This window comes from Bombus vancouverensis, chromosome 8, assembly GCF_051014615.1.
Source record: "Bombus vancouverensis nearcticus chromosome 8, iyBomVanc1_principal, whole genome shotgun sequence".
NCBI lineage: Eukaryota > Metazoa > Arthropoda > Insecta > Hymenoptera > Apidae > Bombus > Bombus vancouverensis.
Window position 1 is genome coordinate 509,809 of NC_134918.1, and position 13,790 is coordinate 523,598.

Sequence of the window (13,790 nt, forward strand, 5' to 3'; positions counted from 1 at the left end):
TATATTCAACTAACGTATACAATTACAAATTTACATTTTAAACTACTTTATTATGATTATAATTAATGTTTATAACATTATATGTTATTTATAATATCTAAAATATTTGGAAGTTTTAGAAGAAAATTAAAAATTAAATTGTGGTTTTATACTAGGATATCAAAATTTAAAGTTTAAAAATTTTTGTATGCGCTCCTGACAAATGTTACATAAAAACTTAAAATATAGAATGTATGATTTTAAAAGTCATTATACAATGTATATATAAAATAAAAAATAAATTTATAAAAAAAATATTTGGTTAGTGTAAATAATAAAGTTTTGGTACGTTTATTTATTTGGATAAAATTTGCCACGTCGTATTGTATAGACCAATAAGATTCGTACATTATCTGCATAGCTGTAACGTGCTTGTAGTAGAAGATTATTTGTATTTGTACTATATTAATTTATGCTGTTTGTAATGGATTTTAAAACAAGTATTATACTGTTGGGACTTATTTTAAGTTTAAATCATGTTTATGGGCAATACAGGATGAAAAATGTGAGAATTTAATTACTTTGTTGCAATTGTTATACATATGGAAATGACAAATTAGTTCTGCAATTTCTTAAATTCGATCCATTTCAAAAATGATCAATGAAACAATTATGATAATATTAGAACGTTATTATTAATGCACTTTAACAATTTTACGCAATATACAAGTTTTCAACATAACAAAAATATGTTTAACCTTCAATCACTCAAAATTTACTTAAATTTTAATTTTCTTATATTTAATATAAGTAAAATAATGTATTTCAGACTCCTGGCTCTTCATTGTCAGACCGAGTACAGCAGTTATCAGAATTAGCTCTCACGAGACCTGTGATTAAGTTCAATGGGGCAAAATTTAAAGAATATGTTAAAACTACACCAAGAAATTATTCTGTTGTTGTAATGTTTACAGCTATGGCACCTCAAAGACAATGCCACATATGCAGGTAATTTTAATGTTAATTTATCTTCAAACTTTATTACATTTAATGTTAATTAGCCTTTTTATATTTTTACTTTATCAGGCATGCAAACGATGAATTTGTAATAGTAGCGAATTCATTCAGATATTTACAATCTCATTCAAAGAAGTTGTTCTTTGCGTCTGTAGATTTTGATGAAGGATCTGATGTTTTTCAAATGGTATGCAATATATCTATGCTTATACAGGTTATCCCAGAAGGAAACTAAATCATTTTCATAGTATATTTGATAGGTTATTCTGAATCATAAAAATCATATATATTAATAGAAACAGGGACCAATACTTAAAGGACTTATAGTACTTATAGTATTCATTAAGAAGAGTAAAAAATATCTAATCGGTCTCCTTTTGATAGTAATGCTTTTAACATAAAATCGATTTTTATTATTTATTATGCTTCCATATCATGATCATATTTTACTTCTGACATAGAAGAATTGGAAATATTAGTTCAAGGTTGTAATAAGGTTGTATACAAGATTATTAACATCAATGAAGATTACTCCATAAACTCAAACTGTGGTAATTGATAATGTCGCAAAGTGAATAACAATTATCTCAAAAAAACATAAACCAAGTCTCACTATATATGACCTTGATTCAGAATAATCTATTAAACACATGGTGGAATTTTTGCCTGTGACACTCTATATATATAGGAATATAATACATGAGAAATAAAAGTAAATGTATTTACAATAGATGCGATTAAATACTGCACCAGTATATATGCATTTTCCACCAAAAGGCAAACCAAAACCTGCAGATACTATGGACATTCAAAGAGTAGGATTTGCAGCAGAAGCAATTGCAAAGTGGATATCTGAACGTACTGATATTCAGGTATTTATATACAGGGTAGTTGGTAACTAGTGGTACAAGCGGAAAGGGGGTGATTCTATGCGAAAAAAGAAGTCGAAAATATAGAATAAAAATTTTTTTTTTTAGTTTTTTTAAATTTTTCCATCGAGACAACGATCTACAGTGAGATCCGTTATAACGAGACGTGATAAAGTGCACGCTTACCGAGCGAAAATTCAAAGTCAATTTTCTCGAAAACAAAGCCTCAAACGAAAAATGTTTATTCTATATTTTCGACTTCTTTCTTTGCGTAAAATCACCCCCTTTCCGCTTGTACCACAAGTTACCAACCACCCTGTATATATGTATGAGTATTTAATCAGTAAGAATCATATTAACATGTTCAAAATGTGTTATAGATTAGAGTACTTAGACCACCGAACTATTCTGGCACAGTGGCAATAATAATGTTGCTAGTACTTATTGGAGGATTTTTATACCTGAGGCGTAACAATTTAGATTTCATTTATAATAAAACAATTTGGGGTCTTGGTGCATTGGTAATAGTCATGGTATAAATATATTTATTGAAATGACAATTTATCTTCTAATGTTTTTTTAAAACAGTTCTTTACGCTTACAATGATATCTGGACAAATGTGGAATCATATTAGAGGTCCACCTTTCATACATAGATCACCCAGTGGAAACGTAGCTTACATACATGCTTCTTCTCAAGGCCAATTTATTTTAGAAACATACATTGTTATGATTTTGAGTATCCTTTTTATTAAAGTGTGTAAGTGATTCATAAAATAAATTTTAATCTAGTTTAACCCTTAGGCATTTGTTAAACAAATATAGTATTATATATGGTGTTTAATCAAGTAATACAAAAATCGAAGTTTTTACTAAATCATCAAACATTTTCTATTTTTGAAAAACTATATTAAATTTCAATAAGGTCTATTTCTTTTATTTCATAAAGGATTAATGCCAAAATTCGACAATCGTAAATATTCGACAGTGAAATGTTATGGTTTGTGTACTATACAGTTGTTATGACCTTACCATGGCTTTCTCAATGCATAGATATATAGCTAATATTTTTCTTAACAAAATGTAATAAGATGGAGCAGTGGTATTGGGTATGATATTAATGACTGAAGCCGCTTTACGTAAAGGTGATGTAAAAAAGCGACGAATATTCGCAGCAATAGGCGCTGGATTAGTCGCTATCTTCTTTAGTTTGCTGTTATCAATATTTAGGAACAAAGTACAGGGCTATCCGTACAGGTAAATAAAATATTTTTAATTTGTATTTTATTCTTAATTGATAAAATATTTCCATGTTGGTGTATATTAATATATTTATAAAAACATTAATTATTGTGATGTATGCAAAAATTCTGAATAAATATATCAATATACTCCACTTTTAATATTTTTCTAAGAATTACTATTATCTCGTATCTCAGAGAGGATTAAATTATTTGTTTCAGCTTACTGTTCAAGTGAAAGAATAAATAAATACACAAGAACTCAATATTTGTATATATTGCAAAGAAAATTTCGCACTTATTTGTCAATATTAAAAATTAGGATACAAATAATAAATAAATACTTTAGCTTTAATTATTGTTAAAGTGTTGTATTTTGATCATAATTTACATTTGTTTGTACGTAATGTAAAATAAATTAATATTTAAAATCTTATTTGTTTTATTATTGTCTTAAGTCACATCAATTACACAAGATCATTAGCGGCTGGAGATATTATGAGGATATAACATGTGAGAACTATGAGAAAATAGTGATGGTGTAGACTTGCAGGTTTATGTGGACTTAGAACTACCAGAGCCACACTGAAGTAAGCATATATTGCTTAATATAATTTATTTCAAATGTTATAAAAAGATATACATTATTAACAAGATATAACTACTTCACTTCTTTCATTTAATTATAATATTGCTTCGTAAAATATAATTAAGATTTCTGTAATAACATTATATGTATAATAAATAGAATTTTGTCATACTTAAAAAATATAAGGAAGTAGAATTTTTCGTGACATTGGATAATTTTTAAATGTTTGTATATACCATTTGTGAGTCAGTACAGCAGTAACAGTCTAAAATAAAAGAAAGAAATTATTAATTCAAAGTTACATACATACCTTAAAAATGTTATATAATATTTTTACCTGATTAATTATTACCCAAAGTGTAATATAATGAAAATTAGTACTTTGCCATAAGATAATAGAAAGTAGTATATAAATAATTATCTCTGTAAATTGCAATGAGCCTGATATATAGTCAAACAGACCACCATGTGGTATTTTATATGCTGTGGAAGTAATCTTTCTATCTTTATTATATCGTAAGTTACTAAGAATAAAATTTGTCCTGAGTTGTACATATGATGATAGTACACAAATAATAGCACATATTAATTGTAAATATGTAATTCTTCTCCAGGAAAAGTTTCCTTCTGAACCTATATGAGGAACATGCAGCTTTAAAAAAAATTGGCCTCAATTGATTAAAAACAAATTTTAATCTGATATTTATAAGTGTTTAATTACCTTCAACAAAACCATCAGATTCACCTATGATACATACCAAAGATCCTATGTAATGTATGTATCCCAATAAATAATGGCTAATATTCATCATATTATCACTAAAGATACTTACAAAATGTGTTTCATAAAATCGTTTCCAGCAGTGTAAAGTTAAAACCAGAGTTGCTATAAATGTACTTTCTGGTGATACTGCAAAACATTTGTTAAATGAAATGCTTACTGATAAAAGATATTTTTTATTAGTCTTTTACGCCTAATTTTTACGCCTAATAATCTACGCTTAAATGCTCCGTCGTCATTCACATACCGATACACGTATTTCTTTTAATCAAGTCAATTCTCGAATTTATTTCTCTTTCAATTTTCGGCGATTTATTTTCGAGCACTTATCCAGGGTTTAATAAGTAAATTTAAAATTCAATAGCATCTAAGTATTTTACCTAGTGCTTGTCTGAATGATCCCAAACATATATCTAATATCCATATAACATTTTTGGAACTATTACCCGTCCATAAAAATTTACAAATTATCAAATATAAGACATAGCTTGAAAGAGGTGCAGCCAAAACATAAAAATGTTTAAACCATCTAAAATGTTATAAATGATTACTTTTCTAAAAATATTGTAATAAACTAATAATATATTGATGAATTTGTTGAAAAGCTACTTTCTCAGTTGATGGGATTTGAATGGAACTTTTTCTAATCACTTTGTTGTGACGTACATATAAGAAGAAAAATAATATGCGAATGCATGTATTAATATTGTTCATGAATATGCTAACAATATTTCTTTCTTAATTAAATTATCGACTGTTAAATATCATAAATGTATATAATGTGCTTAATCTAACTGACGCCTATTAATATCAGCAGTACTTTATTTTTTCTTAAAATCAGTAGGGTTCATCCAATCTTTTTTATTATTTTTCTTGTTATATGTACGTCACAACAAAATGATTAAAATGTGTCCCGTTCAAATTCATGGGTTCTTCAGAAAATTGGCCAGTATATTAATTAATTAATGTATTATATTATTACTCACCTTTTAGGTACTTCTGCATTTTTAATTATTGATTGATAATTAATGGAGTATTTACCGTAACGAAAAGAACGAGTTATCAAAACGGGCAGGTAGGCTTCCATAGAAATGAGTAATAGTCCAAGAATACCCGTAAATAACGAAGCAAAAATAAATATAATACGTATAATATTTATTTGCATTTTATTTTAATTCTTACTGACAAAGTAAATGTAACACTGTCTGTATTCTGATACGTCTGCTACTACTTATTTGTTCCACTAAACCCACTTTCGTACAAGTTAATATACTGGAACAAAGTACATATGTATATTTATGTATATAAGTATGATGGCAACTATATACATATGTATTATTGTTATCTAATCAATATTTCATAGCTATGCACTGTAATGGAACTGTTTGAATAATTATTGTATGTACAAGGAGTATAGTTGAGGAGCACTTATTGGCTCCTCATTTTCATTAATCTCACAAAAAATTGTTTAAAACAAAGGATCAGTGTCGATTTGGTTACAAACTACAATAAAAAAATTTGCTTGATTTTTGCAAATGGCACTATATATTCTTAACTTGATAGAGTTATAGCTGACTCCAAAATGAATTCAATGATTCTACTAAACTATGACTTTCACATTATTTTGAGTTCAGAAATTTTGACTTCTATGGTTAGAAACATCAATGTGGAAAATTATTTTATTTATTCATATCTTTTATTTTTTTATTTCTTGATTTTTCATTCTTTCACAGACCTATTGGAAGTGTTACATATTACTTACTGTGCTTGATTCTGACCCGTATCTTAATTATACGGCAGACATACGGATGAAAAATAATACCTGCCACATTTGCAGGCGACACGATAATCCTTGCCTCGCACAACAATGCCACCGAAGATTCAGGAACTACAAAAAACGCGTAGACAACATAGCCATCCGACTTAACCATAAGAACTGATCCTGTATTTAAAGGGTTATGCATTTAATTCAGAAGTAACTTAATTACCCGTGTTCGCGAAAACATGTGGGTATGGCAATAGTGTAACATATACGCTTGTAGTGTTGTTAGAATTAGCCGAGAAGGCAGAGCGATTTAGATGTCGACGAAGGAGTTTAAATTTGACGTCACATAAAGAGAATACAGTCCCTGAAAAAACGAGCCTCACGTTTTCACCCTCGGATAAAAAAAAGGCAGATATACTGACTAACTAGTCGAAACTCTAAACTCAGCATGGAAAATAAATTAAGAATTTACAGAACAATAATAAAACCAATTTGGACGTACGGAATACCACTAACAGGGACAGCAGTAATGAGCCACATAAACTAGGGTCGCTGTAATGGTCAATGTCCCATGGTATGTCAGAAAGAAAGATATACGCAAAGACCTAGAAATACCAACAAATAAAGACAGCAAATTCCTAAGAGGAATTGATTGTAAATACTTTAAGATAAGATAAAAATAGTATTATCTAAAGTTAATGTTCTACTTGTCCATTATAGCATACTGTGCAAAACGGCATATTATTGTTGAATTTATTTACTACATAATTTCATTTGTTTCATAAAATAATTTTTCAATAGGGACTAATCAATAATTTATAGGGACTAATTTATAGGGACTAATTTAATAGGGATAAAGAAACTATACGTGATCGTAAGCATTCAGGCCGCTCATCATTATACAGGAGCTCAAGAACGTATCTGCGATTTCATTCCAGTTTTTTGCAAAACTTATTAGTCAATAATGCTTCACAAGACAAGATGATTTAAAGGATTGCGTATGTCGATGATTATGGGAACTAGCGGCGGAAGCATCTGACGAAGATATACAAAAACTCGTATAATGTTACGATAAATGTACAGTGCTATATATACTAAAGTTACGAATCAAAAAATCTTTTTAAAATGCATTTTTATTGCTGTTATTTCAAAGGAGGTATTACTTTTTGGTACTCGTACATAATACCATTTGCAAAAGTCAAGGTAACCTTGACGTTTTATTGAAACAGCAATTCTTTTCGTAAAGTTATTGGAAATGCCATAAAAATGATGGATACTCTAAGACTATACATTATACACCCTGTATAAAAATTGATGATTTTTCACTATGTCGTAAAGCTTTTTAGAGTTTGAACAACTTTTTGCTATACATATAATTATAGACTCGACTTCAGACACTTCCGAGACATTTGTAAAAAACTGCAGGTACCACTGTAGTGTATTTCTGCTTATAATTGTGCGTCTATTTGACCGCATACGTCAGTTTGGTTGCCGCTTATCTTCTGTTTGTAACTGTGAGTCGGACGAATATAAAGGATCCGTGCACAATGTATACATCCAAGGATGCAACAAATGTCTATTATATTTATTTATTATTTATTATTACTTAGTCCGTGACTTTCGGCTCTGGATGAACTTTCGGTTTTACATCTCGTATCTACTTCGCTTCTCATATATCTACCTCCCCTCTTATCCACTCTATTATATTGCACTCCCTTAATTATTTTGTCTCTAAAACTATGGCAACTTTTGGGCTTTTGCCTCCTTGCTGTGCTTCCGTATTGTCGTTCCTCCTCGTCTTGTATTGCCCTTCTCTTCTCCATTATTGTTTTTAGTTCTGTTAGTCCTTCTCCAGTCTCGTTTAGTATTTTTTCTGTGTCTTTTGGTCCTCCCGTTATTTCGCATTCTTCTATTACATGTCCCAGGTCTTCTTCTTTCCTTTTACATAGCCTGAATCTTTTTTCTCCTTCTTCTTTCCAGTATCCTCTTGCTTTGGTCTCGTTTCTACATCTAAATCTTGCTAATATTTTTCTGTCCTTCCATTTCATCCTCCCTTTAAGTATTTTGGTAACTCTTCTTTGGCAATTTTTCTATAATGTATGTTATATTTGAATTCCCTTATCCTTTTCCCCCTCTCTTCTGCTTCTCTCTGTCTTTTTTCTTCTATAATTTGGTCTACTGTCATCTTTTCTTGCTATTTTTTTGCTTTCATCTGAGTTCCTCCATTTCTTACCTCTTCTAGTCTCCTCTTGTTCTTTCTTTTTTTCGAAAACTACTATCTTGGTCTTTTCGCTGTTCAGTTCTAATTCGGTTTCCTTTAAAAATTTTTTGAATCACTCTCACAAAATCGAATATAATACCGCGTTTCGCGTATTCGTTTCTCACTAATTCTACAACACAACAACACGGCCACGATAAATTCAACTCTGACAGCATTTTCCACGCTCATTTTTCCCTTAATATACCTTGGTAACGCTCACAACACTCCTTGACAAGATTAACATATTTTGACAACGTTTATAAACAATTACCCCTCACGCCACGTCCTTCCCTGACGTCACACCATCCCACATATCCTTTAGCTGCTCTTCTCTATCCGTCATCAGCACAATATCGTCTGCATATGTCAATTGACCATACCTTTCTTTCTCCTACCACTATGCCCCCAGCTTGTCGTTTCCTTAATTCTTCTCAAATGTCTATTATAATTCACTTAAAGATGAAAATCATCAATGTGTTGGGTTTGGGGTAGATCTTTAAATCTATCGTAATATCATTTTATGCCGTTTGCATATAATAATAACAAATTAATTATAAAAATAATAGGCAAATGAATAATTGATATTATTTTACGAGATAAAGTAATCGTTATTATTTTGTCCGTTTTGAGATATTGATAAGTATTGTCGGACGCCACGAGGCGGTCGGATTGGAAAATTTATCCTAATCATAAAATTAATACATTGATTATATTCGTTTTTAATTGAATTTAATTGAAACAGACATTTCTTGCAGCCTCTCATATACATTGTGCACAGGATTTTTACGCTCGTCCAAACAGAACGTCTCGGTTACAAACAGAAGATAAACGGCCGGCGATCAAACTGGCGTATATAATACCACGGCGGATAGCCATAGGCAGAAATATACTGTAGTGATATCAGCAGTTTTTTACGAATGCTTGGAAATTAAACGGGACTGGTGGTTATGTGCATAAGGGAAAATTCACAAGGTTGATTTCTATAACATATTCAAAAATTATCGACGTCGGGAAGGACGGAACAGTCCTATAAGGTCACTAAATTTTTAATTAATTGGTATATTTAAAGGTATATGTCCGCTACTGTATGTACATATCTAAAATACATTGTTATATGTTTCTGAGATCTCGAGGAAAAATATTTTAAGTATAATACATATATATGTGAATTAGAAGTTTTATTTCAATTAAATATTTGTAGACAAATAGAATTAATTTGATCACATTACAGGACGGATTACAGTTCCTTACAAAACACGCATAATTACATCTTACACGCACTTACATACATCTAAAGTGAATTAAAGATTGTATTCAATATTTATAAAAAGGCAACAGATTTTTACATTAAAATAAATATATTTCTTTTCAGCACAACTTTAAGACATTCAATCGAATCAAGTGCGTACTTTTCGATAAAAATGCAAATTTATATGATTCTGAATGGATGCGTTTCGGATTTAAACTTTACTTTAGGAAACAAAATTATAGCCTTCTTTTTTGTGTCATTTATTAGTTTTCGACCTTTAACTTCAGGAATGTAGCGGTTCAAAAATTGAGCGTTTTTAGTGTAATTTACACTCTGAGTTACTTTGCCATTTTGTCTTCTATTTGACAATGAGTTCAATGAGTGGAATCGTTGGTTGTGTAAAAATGCACCTGAATGTGTTATATTACTCAAGTTTCAGGTTAAATGATACGCATTTGTGCCAAATCGAAGTTTTAAAGAATGAATGATTGAATTGAATGAATGAAAGAATGAATGAATTTTTACTTGTTATATTAACATAAGGATGGAAATTTCTAGTAAATTTCTTAAAAATGGCTCTAATTTTAGACAAGGAAAAAAACCAATGTCACAAACATTTTTAAATTATATTGATATTTTAAATTTATCATACACATGAACTTCTATCCTGAAAATTAAACAATCATTTTCCAAAAAATCAGATAAATCTCGTATTCGCACAAATTCTGTATAACCAAAACTGCGCTTATTGAGTTCACATATTGGTTTTCTAAATGCTTCAAGATCTGGTCTTGATGAAGTTATTTCTCGTATATCTTTCTCCCGATTATCTGGGTGAACCAAAACAAAGTACATTGTTCCATTGAATGGCCAATCTAGACCATCATCATTTTCTGACTTCATTATATGCAGAAGGAGTGACAGAGATTCAGGATCTTTAGAAGATATATTAATTCTAGCACAAATCTTGTAACCATTAGGGCTCGTATAAAAGCCAGGACTATAAAACATTTTTAACGAATCATTCATCATGGTTTCAAGTTTTTCATGAAAACAATGTAATCTCCAAATATAAACTCCATTACAACTACGTAAAGACATTTCTTCCTGGCTAAATCGTAAAGAAGTTTGCAAAGTTGTGAGTTGAGTTTTGTAATTAGAAATGCTTATAGATAGTTCCTTGTTTTCTTGTTCCAGCACCACTATCCTTTCATATAGATTCCTAACAGAGGATAATATATTTAATTACAATAAAGTATTTAACATGCCCTATAGAAAGTTTTTATATAATAGCATGCAAAAAGAATTTACTTTAATAAGTGTTGCCATTCTAATGGTGGTTCGTTTTTTTCTATAGAAGTTGTATTTTTTGGTGGAGGATCCCATAATTTAGATTCTGCAGCTATATTATCAACGTTATTTTTTGAAACAGATAGTTGTGTTAATATGTTCAGGATCATCTATGAAATAGATGGAAAGTCATTTCTATATTGTAACAAAATATGATTGTATCAAATAAAATAAACTAACAATTAAATGGATATTTATATTTCCTTCTAAATGTGCATGTAAATCCTCCTCAGTATGAAAAGTTTTCATGCAACCAACATTCTTAAAGGAACAATAGACAGTTTGTGAATCTGCCAGACTTCTTTTATATGAGCATCCATTTATATGTGCTTCTATATCCATTGGGGACATTTTAATTTCACAGCCAAATTGTTGGTAGAGACAAGGTATTCGTTGTTGTGATATCTCTCTGCTTGTATATAAATCTCTGAATAAATCATTTTCAGATTTTAAACTTTTGCTATCAACTGGACAACAAGCACCTTCTTTTCTAAAATATAAAAATCGGGTTCACAAATGTAAAATATAAATATAACATGTTATATGTATATATACATATTTATGCATGTTACTTTAATATAGCTTAATATAGAAATATAACTTACTGAAGCCAAGTGTATATACATTGCGAACAGAATTTATGACCACAAGATGTTAAAACTGGATCACGCAGCCAAGTTAAACAAATAGGACACTCGAATCTAGGTTCAAGGTATTCTTTCAAAGCATCACCACACTTCATATAATAGTTCAGTTACCAGAATAAATGAAACATAATAGGAGTGTTAACACAAAATGGAAAGCAAAGCCTTTTGAGATGTACATTGTAATAGCAATGCAACAAAATCAGTTTTTTACAGTTTTTAACAACAAAGAAAATGAAATGAAATAAATATTACTAATATCTATAAGTTTAAATACAATAAATATAAATGCACATACGTACGACAATATTTTCTTCAGCTATCTTAACATGATCTTTAAAATTGTCCGACTTGGCCATTTTATCTGTAAGAACTTATAATTTACTATATACACAATAATTATAATCTGCAATATGATACAATTCTATCAGCATAAAAATATATCAGCAAATACGTTATTACTTGCAATTATTAAATTGTAAAAGCAATATAATTTATTTGCAACTATGAATAGTGAAGTTTATACAAGGTATTTCAATTAAATTAAATATCCTAATTATTCTTTCTGCTATTAAAGATAACAAAAAATTTGCTAAAAACTTAAATGTTTTAAGGCGTGTGTTTGATAATATTTGCTTCTTTATAATGCAATGTTATTAGTTAATAACAAGACAAATTCAATAAATGATTATATCATAATATTGAAGTGTTCTTGTACAAGTAAAACGAATTTAAATTGATACCATATAAAAATAGTAAATTAGCATATTTTGTTACATGTTTGACAGATCAATAAATTTCTACAGAAAGCCATGTATGTAACTCTACCATTAATTAATATTATATTTGTTTTTTCTCCTTTGTTAGCAAATATATAACAACACATTTCGTTATTAGTAAATAATCTTTAGAATGATTTTAGGGACACGTTTTTATCACGATCAAGGTAATAATACATTGCATCTTATAATGAAAAATGTTCAATCTTTAATTTTGTTATGTATTTTTACATTTACATGTGAGATAGTAGTTGTTCCTTATGTGATAAAGAATAAACTATTCCACATTTAAAATTGTATTAGGAGATAATATATCTTTCTTTTCTTTAATTTTTTTCTTTAATTTGCGATATTTGGCTAGTAATATTGGTTTAATTCTGAGTGTTCAAATGCGTGCTTTAAATCTATTTAAATTGCTCTTAATCATCTTTTTTCATCTTTAATAGCAACAGAAATAGTTTAAATATCCGATTCGAATGAGGTACTCTGTATGAAACAATTGCATTGTATATGTATATGTATGTATAATAATTTTTATGTACACATATTTGAGATATAACATTATGAAGATACCTACAACTATTGTAAAAGATGATATATTTTCTTCTCTCTTTATAATACAATTTTTTCAAAAATATTTAAGAGTTTGTAGGATTTGTAGCCATTTTTAATTAAATTATGAGTCACTTTTTACAACAAGAGCATGAGAAAAACACTTCGATTATATAAATACGTATCATTAGAAAGGAAATGGGTGTACTCACTCCTATGATTCTGGTTGTTTCTGGGCTAGTGCTGCACCATACGGTCAAGTGCTAAAGGTGGCACATGCAAGCATATACAAGAACCTATAAAAGTATGAATCTGCCCTGTTGAGTTGCACGCTAGCATAGACAAGAACCCATTGAGTTCTACGCTACAAGAACGTATTTTAATTTTACGGTGTATGGCAAAGTTTATATCTGCTTTTCTGTCCGAGATAGGCAAGTATGAGAATAACAAAATCATATGATAATTAAACTAATTGTAAGTTGCCTAAGAAAGAGGAATTAATTGTATTATAATATTTTTTTAGAGAAGAAAAGAGAATATTCTCTTTCAAACGATAATGGATTTATGTAGCGATGCAATAATTTTAATACATTTTCCATACATCATTTAGATTTAACATCAACTCTTGGCACTCTGCATGTTAATCGTACTGGCATGAATATTTTTTTATCGCCGCATGGAACTATTATATTATCTTTTCTTTAGTAAGTACGAT

At 29.3% G+C, this 13,790-nt stretch overlaps 3 protein-coding genes across 5 annotated transcripts; 1 reads left to right on the forward strand and 2 right to left on the reverse strand.

The window, feature by feature from the left end:
- Positions 1-383: 383 nt before the first annotated feature.
- Positions 384-3,542, forward strand: Ostgamma (oligosaccharide transferase gamma subunit). The gene is made up of 8 exons (XM_033347984.2): positions 384-544; positions 809-987; positions 1,066-1,183; positions 1,728-1,868; positions 2,246-2,386; positions 2,454-2,604; positions 2,957-3,122; positions 3,329-3,542. The coding sequence occupies exons 1-8, from the start codon at positions 452-454 to the stop codon at positions 3,342-3,344; spliced, it is 1,005 nt and encodes a 334-aa protein (XP_033203875.1). The 5' UTR covers positions 384-451; the 3' UTR covers positions 3,345-3,542.
- Positions 3,543-3,705: 163 nt separating this feature from the next.
- Positions 3,706-8,064, reverse strand: LOC117164846 (polyprenal reductase). Its single transcript, XM_076621121.1, has 9 exons — positions 7,903-8,064; positions 6,744-6,846; positions 6,465-6,605; positions 6,299-6,364; positions 5,463-5,556; positions 4,857-5,005; positions 4,417-4,605; positions 4,033-4,328; positions 3,706-3,960 (listed from the first exon to the last, which is right to left on the reverse strand). The coding sequence occupies exons 1-9, from the start codon at positions 8,062-8,064 to the stop codon at positions 3,868-3,870; spliced, it is 1,293 nt and encodes a 430-aa protein (XP_076477236.1). The 3' UTR covers positions 3,706-3,867.
- A 1,598-nt stretch (positions 8,065-9,662) lies between these two features.
- On the reverse strand, positions 9,663-13,306 carry LOC117164721 (TNF-receptor-associated factor 6). Of its 3 annotated transcripts, none has more exons than XM_033347982.2 (6): positions 13,288-13,306; positions 12,047-12,108; positions 11,706-11,836; positions 11,281-11,590; positions 11,062-11,210; positions 9,663-10,972 (listed from the first exon to the last, which is right to left on the reverse strand). In XM_033347982.2, exons 2-6 carry the CDS (start codon positions 12,101-12,103, stop codon positions 10,375-10,377), a joined length of 1,245 nt encoding a protein of 414 aa, XP_033203873.1. In that variant the 5' UTR covers positions 12,104-12,108; positions 13,288-13,306; the 3' UTR covers positions 9,663-10,374. The 3 variants fall into 3 exon arrangements, with proteins under 3 accessions (XP_033203873.1, XP_033203872.1, XP_076477053.1); XM_033347981.2 differs by lacking the exon at positions 13,288-13,306 and adding an exon at positions 13,101-13,281; XM_076620938.1 differs by lacking the exon at positions 13,288-13,306 and adding an exon at positions 13,101-13,281 and having other exon boundaries at positions 12,047-12,117.
- Positions 13,307-13,790: the final 484 nt, after the last annotated feature.

Excerpts from the sequence above, each read along its gene's own strand:
- Ostgamma (XM_033347984.2), top strand. The coding sequence starts at position 452 with ATGCTGTTTGTAATGGATTTTAAAACAAGTATTATACTGTTGGGACTT. Across the intron at positions 2,387-2,453 it reads TTTGGGGTCTTGGTGCATTG|TTCTTTACGCTTACAATGAT; the intron begins GTAATAGTCATG and ends TTTTTAAAACAG. Across the intron at positions 2,605-2,956 it reads ATACATTGTTATGATTTTGA|ATGGAGCAGTGGTATTGGGT; the intron begins GTATCCTTTTTA and ends AAATGTAATAAG.
- LOC117164846 (XM_076621121.1), bottom strand. The coding sequence starts at position 8,064 with ATGGAGAAGAGAAGGGCAATACAAGACGAGGAGGAACGACAATACGGA. Across the intron at positions 5,006-5,462 it reads AATGCAGAAGTACCTAAAAG|ATGGTTTAAACATTTTTATG; the intron begins GTGAGTAATAAT and ends ATAACATTTTAG. Across the intron at positions 4,329-4,416 it reads ATCTGATGGTTTTGTTGAAG|GTTCAGAAGGAAACTTTTCC; the intron begins GTAATTAAACAC and ends TTCCTCATATAG.
- LOC117164721 (XM_033347982.2), bottom strand. The coding sequence starts at position 12,103 with ATGGCCAAGTCGGACAATTTTAAAGATCATGTTAAGATAGCTGAAGAA. Across the intron at positions 11,591-11,705 it reads TGTATATACACTTGGCTTCA|AAAAGAAGGTGCTTGTTGTC; the intron begins GTAAGTTATATT and ends TTTATATTTTAG. Across the intron at positions 10,973-11,061 it reads GAATGGCAACACTTATTAAA|GAATCTATATGAAAGGATAG; the intron begins GTAAATTCTTTT and ends ATCCTCTGTTAG.